The sequence below is a fragment of the Monopterus albus genome, unplaced genomic scaffold (assembly GCF_001952655.1).
Source record: "Monopterus albus unplaced genomic scaffold, M_albus_1.0 scaffold164.1, whole genome shotgun sequence".
In the NCBI taxonomy this organism is placed as follows: Eukaryota; Metazoa; Chordata; class Actinopteri; order Synbranchiformes; family Synbranchidae; genus Monopterus; species Monopterus albus.
Genome location: NW_018128044.1, coordinates 49,665 through 64,076, shown reverse-complemented (window position 1 = coordinate 64,076; position 14,412 = coordinate 49,665). Strand labels below are relative to the sequence as shown.

The 14,412-nt window shown below is 41.6% G+C and overlaps 1 protein-coding gene across 1 annotated transcript in view; it reads left to right on the top strand.

Annotated features, from left to right (window-relative positions):
• Positions 1-9,379, top strand: part of rfx6 (regulatory factor X, 6) — a 15,272-nt gene extending 5,893 nt beyond the window's left edge. The window contains exons 3-20 of the mRNA XM_020615383.1: positions 602-725; positions 892-953; positions 1,082-1,159; positions 1,344-1,371; positions 1,472-1,579; positions 1,793-1,870; positions 1,975-2,088; positions 2,494-2,543; positions 2,735-2,894; positions 3,019-3,163; positions 4,022-4,131; positions 4,228-4,345; positions 5,274-5,396; positions 5,694-5,900; positions 6,761-7,070; positions 7,473-7,840; positions 7,983-8,183; positions 8,917-9,379. Coding sequence (XP_020471039.1) covers positions 602-725; positions 892-953; positions 1,082-1,159; positions 1,344-1,371; positions 1,472-1,579; positions 1,793-1,870; positions 1,975-2,088; positions 2,494-2,543; positions 2,735-2,894; positions 3,019-3,163; positions 4,022-4,131; positions 4,228-4,345; positions 5,274-5,396; positions 5,694-5,900; positions 6,761-7,070; positions 7,473-7,840; positions 7,983-8,183; positions 8,917-9,095 — 2,563 coding nt within the window. The 3' untranslated portion in view covers positions 9,096-9,379. The remainder of the gene's footprint in view (positions 1-601; positions 726-891; positions 954-1,081; positions 1,160-1,343; positions 1,372-1,471; positions 1,580-1,792; positions 1,871-1,974; positions 2,089-2,493; positions 2,544-2,734; positions 2,895-3,018; positions 3,164-4,021; positions 4,132-4,227; positions 4,346-5,273; positions 5,397-5,693; positions 5,901-6,760; positions 7,071-7,472; positions 7,841-7,982; positions 8,184-8,916) is intronic.
• Positions 9,380-14,412: the final 5,033 nt, after the last annotated feature.

Sequence of the window (14,412 nt, the reverse complement as noted above, 5' to 3'; positions counted from 1 at the left end):
AACCATTCCTCTGATCCCATATTTCTCTAACTTATCCATTAATAGTTCATGATTAATTGTATCAAATGCTTTTTTTAGGTCAATAAATATCCCCATCGTATATTTTTTCTCATCCATAGCACTTGTAATGTCCTCAATCAGGTCAGTAATGGCCAAGGATGTCGATCGGTTCGACCTAAAACCGTATTGGCAATCAGATAAGATTTTATGTTTGTCAATAAATGTATCTAATCTGTTATTAAAGAGTTTTTCCAGAATTTTTGAAAATTGTGACAACAGAGAAATCGGTCTATAATTTGTGAAGTTGTGCTTATCACCAGATTTATACAGTGGAATAACCTTTGGTATTTTCATATTATTGGGGAACTGCCCAAGTCGAAACGACATGTTAAAAATATGGGTTAATGGTTTGCATATCCCCTCAATTACCCATTTGACAGTTGTCATGGTGACAAATATGAACTTTTTCTTGTGCTGTCCATCAGATTTGTCTTTCTTGTGGTTAAAGAATTCACTCTTGTGCTGTGTTCAGAGGACATTTCAGATTGTATAATGTTCTGATAATTGCTTGAATGATTTTCTCACTGATGTGTCTCAACAGGCTGGAGGAGAATTACATAGTGTGTGAGGGAGTGTGTCTGCCTCGATGTATCCTCTACGCCCACTACCTGGACTTCTGCAGGAAGGAGAAACTGGAGCCGGCCTGCGCTGCTACTTTTGGAAAGGTGTGTGATAAAACAAGAGTAAAGTTACAGTTATGTACATTGTCAGGGTGCTCATACTGATTAAGTGACAATGATGTGACGTCTGACTTCCAACATTATCATGTGAGGCTGTCAGACAGAGCTCATGTTGACCTAACCAGAACTTTACATTCCCCGTTTTCATCAGACGATCCGACAGAAGTTTCCTCTTCTGACAACGAGAAGACTCGGCACCAGAGGACACTCCAAGTAAACGTCTCACACGTTCACATGTTGAATTTTTAAAAAACATGTTGTGTAGCCTAGAGCACCAAAATTTTATTTTGTTGCTAATTGCTGCACTTGATGATCACTCCTGGATATTATTATCTTAACAGGTATCATTACTATGGAATTGGCATCAAAGAGAGCAGCGCCTACTATCACTCTGTATATTCTGGAAAAGGTCTGACCAGGTAACAAAGCTTTCTGTCTGTTGCTTGAACTATACATGGTTATTTGATGTTTTCTAGTAATGAAACTCTTCACACATTACATATACATTTCAGATATGAATGTCCAAACATAATATATCTTATATTCAAATCCCTTCTCAACAAAATTAAGTCAAACATCCTATTTGTTTTGTTTTGATTACAGATTTTCAGGGAGCAAACTCAAGAATGAGGTAAAAGCAAAGGTTTAACTCTAAAACAACAAAACAAAAAAAAGTCAGTAGCACAAGGATCAGCTAAATGAAGAGGGTCTAATACTGTTGTGGTTTTCAGGGAGGTTTCACCAGGAAATATTCCCTGAGCTCTAAAACTGGAACTTTACTCCCAGACTTCCCCAATGCTCAGCATCTGCTCCTGCAGGGAAACATCTCCAGAGATAAGGTTGGTGATACATCGCTGTCACATTCAGTTTGACACATGATACGCTGTATATTTACTATGAACAAACAACAAGAAGCTTCTGCATTGTTGCACAGCAGAGCTTTAGAAACGTAACTTTGGCAAACGCAAACATATAAACACTCCTGATGTTACTGTGTGAGAGTTGTGGCTGTAGCTGCATTATTTGTTTTTGAATTGACTTCATGTCTGCAGGTGGACACTCTGATCATGATGTATAAAACACACTGCCAGTGCATCCTGGACAACGCCATTAACGTCAACTTTCAGGAGGTGATAATTACTGTCACCTGACAGCATTTTATTGTTATTACTGAGTATAGCGAAGAGAACCATTTACCATCCACTCAGACAACTCTTCAAATATTTTGTTTCAGATCCAGAATTTTCTGCTTCACTTCTGGCAGGGAATGCCCGACCACCTGCTGCCACTGCTGGAAAACCCGATCATAGTCGACATCTTCTGTGTCTGTGACTCCATCCTCTATAAGGTTGTCATCAAACACTGCTTCTGCTTTGTTTCTGCTTAATAAAAGGAGGTGTGCAGGCCCAAAAGTGTCTCAGACTGCGATGTTTTTAACTTAAGCTCCTATTAAATCATTTGTCAGTTGATCATTAATCTATAAGTCTGAACTCCACTTTCAAACTGTCTTTATGTGAGATGCAAAAATTCAGCATAATGTACACGCTGAAGTAGTAATCCATGGTTCTGCCCAGATTTAATAATAAAAACAAAACAGATTATATCTATGTAGATGTGTTGTTGCTTGTGTTTAACACTTCTTTATGAATAATACGAACAAGGACAAACCCCATTTTCCTCTCCGGCGCAGTAATACCTATGTTGATCAGCAGTGTAGTGCTTTGTTTTACTAATTAACCCTTTATTTTCTCAGGTTTTAACAGATGTTCTGATTCCTGCTACAATGCAGGAGATGCCTGAAAGGTTTGTTATTCAACTTCACTTCATGTTCACTCCGTGTGTCATTGTCAGATTAGCTGTGACGATCATGTGATACAAAATGAGACAGTCTGAGGTTTTTAATGAAATATAACTACTTTAATGAAGTAGTTATTTGCAACAACAGTGATATGATCCTAGAAGACGTCTGATCTGTGCGAATGCTGTTTCATCAGTCTGCTGGCAGATATCCGCAACTTTGCCAAACACTGGGAGCACTGGCTTGTCTCCTCCCTGGAGAACCTCCCAGAATGCCTTGCAGCCAAGAAACTCCCGATTGCACGCCGCTTTGTTTCCTCCCTGAAAAGACAGACCTCATTCTTACACCTGGCACAGGTACAGCTTTTACTGCAGAACAGACTAGAGTACTTGGATTATATTGTACTCATTTGACTAAACTCTCCTCCTGTATCCTTCCCTCTCGCCACCTCTTTCCTCTTCCTTTCTCCCATGGCTGTAGATAGCACGTCCGGCACTGTTTGACCAGGCCATAGTGACCAGCATGATCCTGGATATTGAGAACGTGGATCTCAGCAGCATCAGCCCGCAGCCTCTGCTTAGCATAAACGCCACTGGGGAGCAGGACCCAGACATCTACTCTGAGTGTAAGACAGCTACCGACTGTTCATTGCTTTATTTCTCACATCACCATGATGGAAATAAAATACTTTCATGTTTACATTTGTCATCAGAAAAGAATGCTAAAATCATTATAACTGAGGAAGTACTCAGATCTTTTACTTAAATAAAAGCAGCAATATCGCAGTGTAAAAATACTCTATTACAAGGAAAAGTCCTGCATTCAAAATGTTACTTAAGTAGAAATACAAAAGTATTAGCATTATTAGTCTTATTTTGAAAAGTAACTAGTAACTAAAGTTATCAAATAAATGTAGAGAAATACAAAGTACAATATTTGCCTCTAAAATGTAGTGAAGTTTAAATATGAAGAAGTAAAAAATAGAAATATTTAAGTAAAGTACAGATACCTTGAAATTGTACCGTACTTGAGTAGATATACTTAGTAGCCTTCCACCTCTGCTGGCAACACCCGTGGCCGGAGACATCATTTGTGTGGGTTGTTCGTCTCAGGAACGCCTCAAAGAAGTTTTTTTCAAATTCAGCACAAATGGCTGTTGGACTCTAGGATAACTGAGATAACATAGATTTTGGTGGTCAAAGGTCAAAGTTCAAAGTCACTGTGGCTTCACATCCGTCCCATTATTGTTAGCATGCTAATATCGTTTATTAAATTCCTTCAATGTCTTCACTACATAAATTGTGTGGGTCTGGACAAACAGGGACATGAACTGCAACCTGGCTGGTTGGTGGATGTTTACAGCTGTGATTCTAATTCTAGTATTTTACAGAATTTAAGAACCAACCATCAGCTGTTTTTGTTGCTAGTGCAAAGGAGAATCTCTTGTAGTAACAATAAAGCTCTTTTTCTGTCTTTTTTCTAGATGACTCCATCACTGTTTTTCAGGAGCTGAAGGAGCTGCTGAGAAAAAACGCCACTGTAGAATCCTTCATCGAGTGGTTGGACTCCATCATGGAGCATAAAGTCATCAAGGTAACAGGTGACACTGTTTACCCATGTGTATGGTCTTGCAAATGTCCTGTTGTGCAGCCAAGCACAGTTTTCTTTTCTGTCGTTGTCTCTGCTAAGCCCGGCAAGCAGAGTGGTCGTACAGTGAAGAAGCGAGCTCAGGACTTCCTGCTCAGGTGGAGTTTCTTCGGGGCCAGAGTGATGCACAGCCTCACACTCAGCAACGCCTCTAGCTTTGGTAGGAACGTCTTCACACATGAGACTTTCTAAATGACGTGCAGACAGACTCAACCCATTCCCTGCTCTAAAGCTAAAATCAGTTAGTCAACACCTATTTGATAATTGAGAAATTGTTAAATTCAGGTTTTCAGATATGAGGGTTCTTAGTTTTTCTCTGTTTAATATCACTTTAAATTGAGTGTAGCTTGGTTTTGGGCTGTTCATTTTACAAATAGAAGAAAGAATAAAGATGCCAGTTTTTAAAGGATCAGGGTTTATGGGAAATGTGGTCAGTATTACAGTTATTCAGGCAAGATTATATCCTAATTTATAACAGCTGCATGCTGAACATAATGACAATATGGTGATTATTTGTCCTCGACGCTTAGCTAATTAATTTTACACTTTGTTTTTCTCCATGATTCAGTTCACAGGATGTGTCGACCACACACACACACACACACACACACACACACACACACACACACACACACACACACACACACACACACACACACACACACACACACACACACACAGAGCTAATACAAGCCAGCTCAGAGCAGATTGCTACAATAGTGCTTTAAATTGTAATGGCCAGAGTCACCTTGATTAAACAGTCTTATCTGTGGGTCGCGTGCTCTTTGTTCAAACACATGCACACAGACGACTTGTATGTGAATAAACACTGACCATTTGGTGGGTCCCTCTCTGTGAAGTCTCACTGAAGCTCAAGCGTATACAGTCAGTTTTAAACCTGTGACCCCGCAGGTCAAACAAAGAGCAGCTTGATCCTACAAGTCAAACAGTACAGAGGTGAGAGTTCAGCTGAAATCACAGAGTCAAGCTTTTACACATGTTTATATGTGAAACAAGTCTGGCCGCACACTTCAAGGTCCAGATCTTCGCTGACGGCCTTTCTCCCATTTGTGTTTTGGCCTGGGCAGGTTCCTTCCATCTGATCCGGATGCTGTTAGATGAATACATCCTGTTGGCTCTGGAGACTCAATTTAACAATGACAAGGAGCAGGATCTGCAGAACCTGCTGGAGAAATACATGAAAAATGCAGGTAACTGGCAACCGAAGAGGCACTTCCACCAACACCCAGGAAGCTGAATATGGCAGCAAAACACTGACATGGACATTGTTTCCAACTTTCTAGGATGTCAGTAATTGTTACAAATGGAAAGTCTTTCATATTGAGGAATATGAGTAAGAATGTTAAAATGACTGTATTTGTGCTACAAGATATTGAACAATTGGTCTGTTAGGAAAAATGGAAACTGGTCAACTGGCTTTAACAGTCCCTGGTTTACTGACTTATGATGTTGTCACTGATGACGCGCTGTTCCTCTGTCCCTCTTAGATGCCAGTAAAGCAGCTTTCATGGCCTCGCCCAGTTCCTGCTTCCTTGCCAGTCGTAACAAGGCCACTGCTGCATCTGATCAGTCAGTGAAGAATGAATCTCTGGGAGAACACACCTACATGTGTCTGTCCACCAATCAGCAGCAAAACCTGGAAACGAGCACGGTCGTTCACCAGGGGACCGATTCATCTGGGTTCACAGTTCCAGGTACAGGAAAATAAGAAGAATTATAATTTTTGTTATGTACCATTTTGCTAAGGTGTGAGCTATGAAATCAAACCAGCTGACAGATGCTGCTGAAGCTCCATTAGCAGAGCTGCAGAGACAGGTGCTAGTTCTCAGGGAGTCTGTAACTACTGAATCAGCAACACCTTTCACATCACGCATAGTCATTTAACCTATAGTTCATACAGAATTATTACATTTGTGCATTAAATAAAAAATGGGATGTGATGTGGTCCTTCTCAGCTAGGGTTAGGGTCTCCATGTGCACGTCAGTGCCCTGGCCCTATAGTAAGAGGAGCTGGGCTTGGCACACATGATTCTCAGCTCTGTATGGGTGTGAGTTAACCCTACATTAGCCAGTACTGCAGGTATTTCTCTCCCTGGTGGTGAAAATCTTGTAGAATTATTGTGCAAACACTTAAACGCAACACATGCAGAAGATGTGTCGAGTGTGGATGTATGTGCAGTCCCAGTGTGAATGTAAGCTGCCACCTAGCATGGTCAGGATTTATATGAGCTTTGTGTAACGTCAGTTTCACATCAGCAGTAACCAGAGCATTCTGCTGGACTGACACATTTACATTAATCAGCTAATGCTAGCTTCAGACTGGAGGCTGCTTTTTTAAGTTTGTTGCAAATAGGCATCCATAGTTGACGTCGTTGCTAGGAAACAGGATGTGATGGGAAGGGCAAATCACGGTTAGGAACAGCTTATGGTGGCAGTTTGTGTTGAGTCTCACTGGACCCTCTAGGCCAAAAAGAAATTATAGAGCAGCTTTGATGAACCCTATAATGTGAATATTATTTACTTTGTACTTTCTGTCCTTGTGTGTTTATTCCAGGTGGTCAGATGGACTTTTCTCAGGTCAGTGGCCCCCTCATGACACCCCCTGTCTCTCCAGCGGCGTTAGTGCACAGAGGGTCTGTCATCAATCAGGGGCCCATGGCAGGAAGACCCCTGACATCTTCCTCTTCGTCCTCCACCTGCTCCTCATCCTCTTCCTCCTGCCTCACCTCTCTCAGTGCAATGACTCAGCCCAGCCCCTGCTCTTCCTACCCGGAGACCCTGTACCACTGCTTACCTCAGACCAGCTCTAGTTACTTCCCTGCAGCCAGCAGCGCTGCAACTCCAAACTACCAGCCTGCTCTCAGGTCAGTTCACCACACACATTGTTATACTACTTTAATAATATTTTAGGCCCTTACTTTCATTTTGTTCAAGAAATTAAATCAGTTTTAACATGTGTCATCTATCTGTAATACGATGAATGTGATGTGTGAGTCTGACAGTGTGCACACACATTTAAGAAAATGTCAATGATTACTTGTTATTAGTTGTATTTAGTTTATTTTGAGGGGCTAAACCTCTAAATAATACTGTAGTTCTTAAAAGATATCTACACATATACAGTATATTTCCCTTGTTTTGTCTTCCTCCATGCATTATTATAATTTCTTTTGAGATCATTGAAATTTTAGACATCTGACAGTTAAATATAAGATGTTTTAATAAAAGATGATTTGTCTGAAAATATGTTTTATTCCGTGTTTCAGGCCTCAGAGTCAGTGTCTGGGTTCAGTTCAGTCCCAGACTTCACCGCTGGCATACCACCTCACACGGTACCCCTCCTTTAATGAGCAGCACCTGACTAAAGACATGTTCTACAGTCATCCTCCTCCTCCATCAGTCCACCACTCATCCAGCAGCACTAACTGCTCTCTGGTACCTTATGGTTCTGCAGTCCGACCCACATCCAGCTACAGTTCAGTTCCAGATCCAGTTCAGGCTGAACAGGGGCTGGATGCTCAGACAGCAGCTCAGATTCTGGACTCAGCAGAGGAGTTTGGCTTTGTGGGGACCGGACTGAACCCTATGAGCAGTGGGTGTCAGGGACAGACATACTCGGTCATAGGACACAGCGGTAAGAAAACCTCCGAAACCTGGAAAATAGCTCCATCCATACTAGTCATGTCCCGGTTGGGAGCCACTGTTTTGCATTCACAAGCTAAACTAACATTACTTGGAAAACAGGAACTAATTTCTGAACTTTCCTCCTGTTGTAGGTTACTATGGCAACAGCGGTTACCTGGACGGCCAGCGGATAACATCGCTGGTGGACCAACACGTGTCTGTCATCAGCAGCGTCAGCAGTCTGCGGCCTTTTCCTTCAACGTTCTCCGAGGTCCACGATCCGCTCAACATCCTTGACGAACCAGGAAGGAAAACAACAGGCACCTATTTCACCGAGGCAGAAACTGGAGCAGGTCAGCAGCAAAACGTGCAGCTTTGTGGGCGGGAGAGTGGGCAGATTCTGTGCAGTAGTGACCAGAAGTGGAGTGACGGCATCAAGCTGCCAATCAAAGCTGTCAAGTAATTCAAAAAACAAGTACACCCCTTTATATATCATCAAATATCTTATAAACACAGGCTTACCAGAAAAATGACCACCTGTACACAGATCAGCATTATATCTACCAAAAATCACAGAAGTGACCACTGGGAAAAATCCATCTGATTTTTGTTTTGAGTTTTTAGTTTGGCTCATGTCCCATCCACTAACATGGAGGAGGCGGGACCTATGACCTATACTGTAACAGGCCACCAGGGGGCGATCGGGTCGCAGTGGCTTCACTTCTGGGAGCTGGGAGCCTGTCCATCGTATATACAGTCAGTGGTTCAGCCACACAGTCTGCAGTCTTTGGCAACAAAGATCAGATCGTTTCATAAAACATGAACAAGGACAGTATACAAACCAAATGCAAACACAATTGGAAAAAACAGGAGAGGATTAAAAATGTAAAACTTAAAATGCAATTTTGTCTGAATTGTAAATTGAATTGTTTGGTAGGTGTGTACTGTAGTTGTGAGTTTACAGTCCATGCATGGAAAACTACTCTGATCAGTAGATTTGTTGACACCCTGTACCTGAAAGGTAAACAGCAAAGTAGCTCTATGTGACATGTTTTGTCTAAAAACATTGAATCATTTCCTCCTCAGATCACTCCCTCCCCTCGTCAGGATCTGCTCCCTGCATGTTTGGAGTTCCTTCTCCGTTCACCTCGCAGGAAGCGCTGTTATCTGAGCAGCGCATGGTGTCATCGTCACAGGTGCAGGACCTGGTGTCCTCGCTGCCTCCCATCAACACTGTCTTCATGGGTGCAGGAGGAGTACAGTGACACTGAAAACACCAAACCTCTGCTGGAGGATGTCCTGTCGCTTCCTTCAGAGCATCCTGAATGTATGTATGCACCAACAGTATTGGATGGTCTGGGTAAAAACAAGCACGATGACATGTGAATGATGTGATGAAGTCACTTGGCCAAGTTCAGTCCCAAACCATATGGTATGTATGAGCCTTGGCTAAGTCACCGGGACGCTCTTATATAAAGCAGCATTATTGAATGACTGCTTTTATGATGAGGCTACAGTTTCATGCTACTGTAATATTTTTCAGATAGAGAAGCGCAAAATAAAACATATTCACTTCTATCGTCAAATGATAATTTTGTTCCAAAGTTACATGTTGCTCGAGGGCTCCCGTTTCTTCTTCTATTGTAAATACATGCTGTTCAGTGACTGCACAGCAAGTGGAAAAAAACCATCACACACCCTGCACACCTGCTCTCAGGCATAGGCTGTATCAGGTGGTCGGCTGGTAGTGAGACTAAACTCAAGTTTGTTCATACAGAGTGCTGCAACATGCACATGTTGTTAGACAAAGAAGAGGATAATCAAAGTCAGTAGGATTCATCATCATGGGACCATGAATATCTGTACAAAATTTCATGACAATCCATTAAATACCTGCAGAGATATTTTAGTTTAGACCAAAAAAGAGGGACTGCACTGTTGAGTCACACTCGATATGTCTCCACACATAAATTAGCTGCTGCAGCTCTAATGCCAGATGCTTGTTTTGTGTTTTTGCCTTTTGTGTGCCTCTGTGGCAGATTGGCTTTCATTCACTAATAGAACCCGATAGGATCTTATCAGCCCTGATTCAAAGACCCATGACTCCTTAATGGTTGAACTCGCACATTACAGAACGGGAAGCACAGCTGAAGGCTGGGGATCAAAGTCGGGAGGTTTTTATTTGTAATTATTTGGTTTCTTTGTGGCACAGTGGAGTGAGATATGACTCTGATAAAAGTGTTTACCATAATGTAACAAAAGCCAACAGAGGGAGTGAGAGATGGCTGGTGTGAGTGAACTGTTAATGTCACACCATGGAGGCCTGGGCCCATTTCTAACTTCACAATGCTTTGTTTTTCTAGTATAATGTATGACTGTGAAATAAAATTGGGCCTTTTATTTAAAATAAGGAATAAACTACATTAAAACAAGGTCCCATGCAGGGAAATTAAAGTGTCAAGAACAAATACATAGTATAGACATGATGTACTATAAATATTATGGGTGTCTACTACATACAGAGGCATAAACAAACAAAACAATAGCTAATAATTATTTTTACAGTACATGTATATTTATACACGCACTAAAATAAATGGTGTGACCAAAAGGCTCCCAGAGGAAGATCCGTGTCATATCAGAAATGGTTAAAACAGGCTAGTGTTAAACATTTAATAAAACCTCTATACAGGTACATACTGGCATGAGTCAGGCTGTTTTACGTGAATGGCCATGACGTGGCCATGCTTCCACCCTCCCCCCCTCCCTCCTTGATTGGTTTTTATATGTTATCTACTCAGGGGGAAAAATCCATTTCAGGTGCTCATGCAGCGGCACAGGGACAGATGGTGGCATATGTAATGATTACAGAATCCCCACGTTAAAATACTTTAATTACTAAGTCAATAATGCCTGCAACAATTGCTGGACCTTTAGTGTAAAAACAACAGAAGGCGGAAGGCAAACTTTGGGCCAATGTTTAACCAGAACTTTGCATTAGAGCTGATCGCCACCACGTGTGTGTATCTGTGTGTGTGTCTGCCAGGTAGTTGCAGTGTCATACAGGTTGTCATACAAGTACAAGTTGCATCTGCTGTGAGAGAAATAACATTATTGTTATTTTTATGGCAGGAACAAGCCATGACAGGACATTAGATTCAAACCAGCTTCACTGTGTTTTGTACTGTGTGCATCCTTAACAGGCAAGAGTGATGTAAACAAAGTTTAAAGGTGCAGTGTGTAAGATTTAGTGGCATGTTGCAGACTGCAGCCATCTGAATATTTATTGCTAACCTAGCAGTTTTTCATGCTAATACAAGCTAACAATTATAAGATAGATTATGTGTGAGCCTAGGGTGACATGGTGGTGCAGTGGTTACCTCTCTTGCTTCACAGCAATAAGGTTCTGGGTTCGAGCCTGGGCCACCCCGGGGCCTTTCTGTGTGGAGTCTGCATGTTCTCCCTGTGCCTGCATTGGTTCTCCCTGGGTACTCCGGCTTCCTCCAACAGTCCAAAGACATGCATCTTAGGTTGACTGGAGACTTTAAATTGCCCATTGGAGTGTGTGTGGTTGTTTGTCTACATGTCAGCCCTGTGATAGACTGGTGGCCTGTCCACGGTGGACCCCGACCCCCAAGACCCTTGTCAGCACAATCAGTATAGATAATGGATGGATGTGTAATCCTGCATTTTGGTTCTTCTTTTCACATCACTGATTCTTCTTCTTCCTCGTCTTCCAAGAGGTGCTATAGTGTCACCAAATTCAAGATACTACTTCGCCATGGCAAAGTGACATTCTCTCTCTAAAGGTAGTATTTTTCAGTATACTGTAAGTATCCTAAATCAATACCAGGAGTCTCCTGGCCAGTCCTTGAAGGTTGGCAACCCTGTTAGGAAAATGTGGTGGAGTAAAAAGTATATTTCCCCCTGAAAATGTAGTGAAGTAGAAATGTAAAGTAGCAGAAAAAGGAAATACTCCAGTGAAGTATGAGTACCACAGAACTGTACTTGAGTAAATGTACTTGGTTACTTTGCACCAGGCACTTCTGTAATCTCTGAGTTTTACCTGCTAACTAAAGGAGAATAATATGTATTGAAAGCAGAATCTGACAGAAAATTAAGGCATATTTAAAACTGTCACCTCTGGTGCTGGAATGTGATGCACCAGTTCCCTGTTAAATTTAGATATCGCACTAGTTTCTTGTGTCTTTCTTATTGGAAGTGTTAGAGGAAGTGTTAGGGGAAGCTGCAGGGCTCCACGGTCTCTCGGGATTTGAAGTGGACAGCCAACATCAGCACCATCACCAAGAAGGCACAGCAGAGGATGTACTTTCTGCACCAGCTCAGGAAGTTCAACCTGCCCCAGGAGCTGCTGATACAGCTCTTCCATCACTGTTTGGTTTGGCTCAGCAACCAAACAGGACAGGAACAGACTCCAGCGGACCCACACGTCACGGGGCTCAGCAACCAAAGAGATGATTTCTGCAGACCCGTCACACCCCGGACTCAAACAGCCAATCCATGTTTAGATGTATAACAAGATTACAGCAAACACCACAGTGCAATAACTTACACATGTAACCACTGTACACACCAAATAGCTCATTTTTAAACGTGTATATACGTATGTACATGTTCAGAAATAGACTGTCTTCCTGTTTTTTTAGCTGTTTTTCTGTTTTGATTTTTCTTCTGTTTTATTTGGTGCACATCCGGGGCCACTGAGCTGAAGCCAAATTCTTTGTATTTTAACATACTTGGCAATACATTTTATGACTGATGATTGAGACATGAGGCATAGCAGTCCAAATGGCCAACAGAGGGCAGCACACTGGCATGTTAGACCTTGTTAAGTGTAACAGTGCTGAAGGTGCCTGTGTGTGCTTGGGGTGGGGGGCAGGCACATTCAAACCAACGTTGATTGGTTTGGCTTTAAGAGTCTCTGAAAATGTCTTTCACTGCAGCAAAGCCAAGGTCTCTTTTCAAAACACTAACTGAAATTGAGTGTTTGAAAAACGATTAACTGCTTTAATGATTTTCGGTTCATGGGGTTTGCTGAGGTTTAAACTGCAAAGGGTTCCTGCAAGTCAGTCACATGACTCTGATACCTGTTCACTAACTACCCAGGGACCGTCAAAAATCCAGAGTTGGTCAGTACTGTACCAAACCACAAGTTCAATCCCTTCATAACAGGTATTCAAAATGAACACACAACACTATACAAATACTTCGCATATGCATGTCCTGTAAGCTCTTTTGGAAATGGTCATGATTTTACATTTGTGTTGAATTTCTTCTAATTGGAGAGTAATTTGAGCTGTGTAACATTAGTGCTTTGTGTCACAGTAGCAGTAACCAGTTTTCATCCATGCACTGCTTCACCATGTGCACGTCAGTGCCTTGGCCCTAAAGTAAGAGGAGCTGGGCTTGGCACACATGATTCTCAGCTCTGTATGGGTGTGAGTTAACCCTACATTAGCCAGTACTGCAGGTATTTCTCTCCCTGGTGGTGAAAATCTTGTAGAATTATTGTGCAAACACTTAAACGCAACACATGCAGAAGATGTGTCGAGTGTGGATGTGTGTGCAGTCCCAGTGTGAATGTAAGCTGCACACGGAGTCGGTCTACTCATCTGTGAACACACTAAGCATTAACTATTTATTAGTCATTTTAACTATATTTTCTACATCATGTAGTGACAAGCTGAGAAAACCTGTTGGTTTATGTCTGTAGACTATAAGAATAAACAACAAACTATTTTAAAAGCAAAGAGACTTTTAGTGAAATGGGCACAAAAAAGAGTTGGAATAAAATCCCTTTGCATGTAACTAGACTGCATTATACTGTCGTTTCACTGTAGTTTTTCCCTGGCATGCTTGAAATTAACACAGTATGTCTATTTAGAGTGAAGATATACTCAGATATAGTTTGAGCTCAGGTACAATTTTTCATCTCACACCCACAGACGAACATTCTCAGAGTATAAAAGAAACTAACTATTCTCCACAGTCGAGCCTGTCCCTCATAGAAAGAAAATAAAACAACTTTAGTGGCTTTTAGTGGCTTCTGCTCTTGTGAGACTCTTTCCTGTCTTGGCTCACCTTGGCAAGACCAACAGACATTAATAAGACTCCTGTACCTCAATAGCTGCTTCATCACATTAAAGCTGAATTGAATGTCTCTGCTCTTTAGCGGCAGTCTCAGATTTCTGTGTTTTTGTGTTTCACGGCCTTGTAATTATTTTATTTTTTTTTACTTTTCAGGAGCGTCTTTCACATTCTAAAGTGTGTATTAATGCTTTCTTTAAGACATAAAGCATATCTTCTGTCAATAAGACTTTGTACTATTACTCAATGGAACATACAGTACTGAAGTGAGGTGTTTTCTTTTGCACTTTTAAGTGGTCATGTAAACTTGGTGCAGAAATCGTGTCATGCAAACACACAGCAGTTTAAAGCATCAGGAACATAATGCAGCAGTTTGCCCTTCCTTTAATGCAGTTAATCATGTGAATAGATGGATTATTCTCTCACATGGCACAGAACAGGAATTACATGAATGCCACTTTGACATAAGCACGC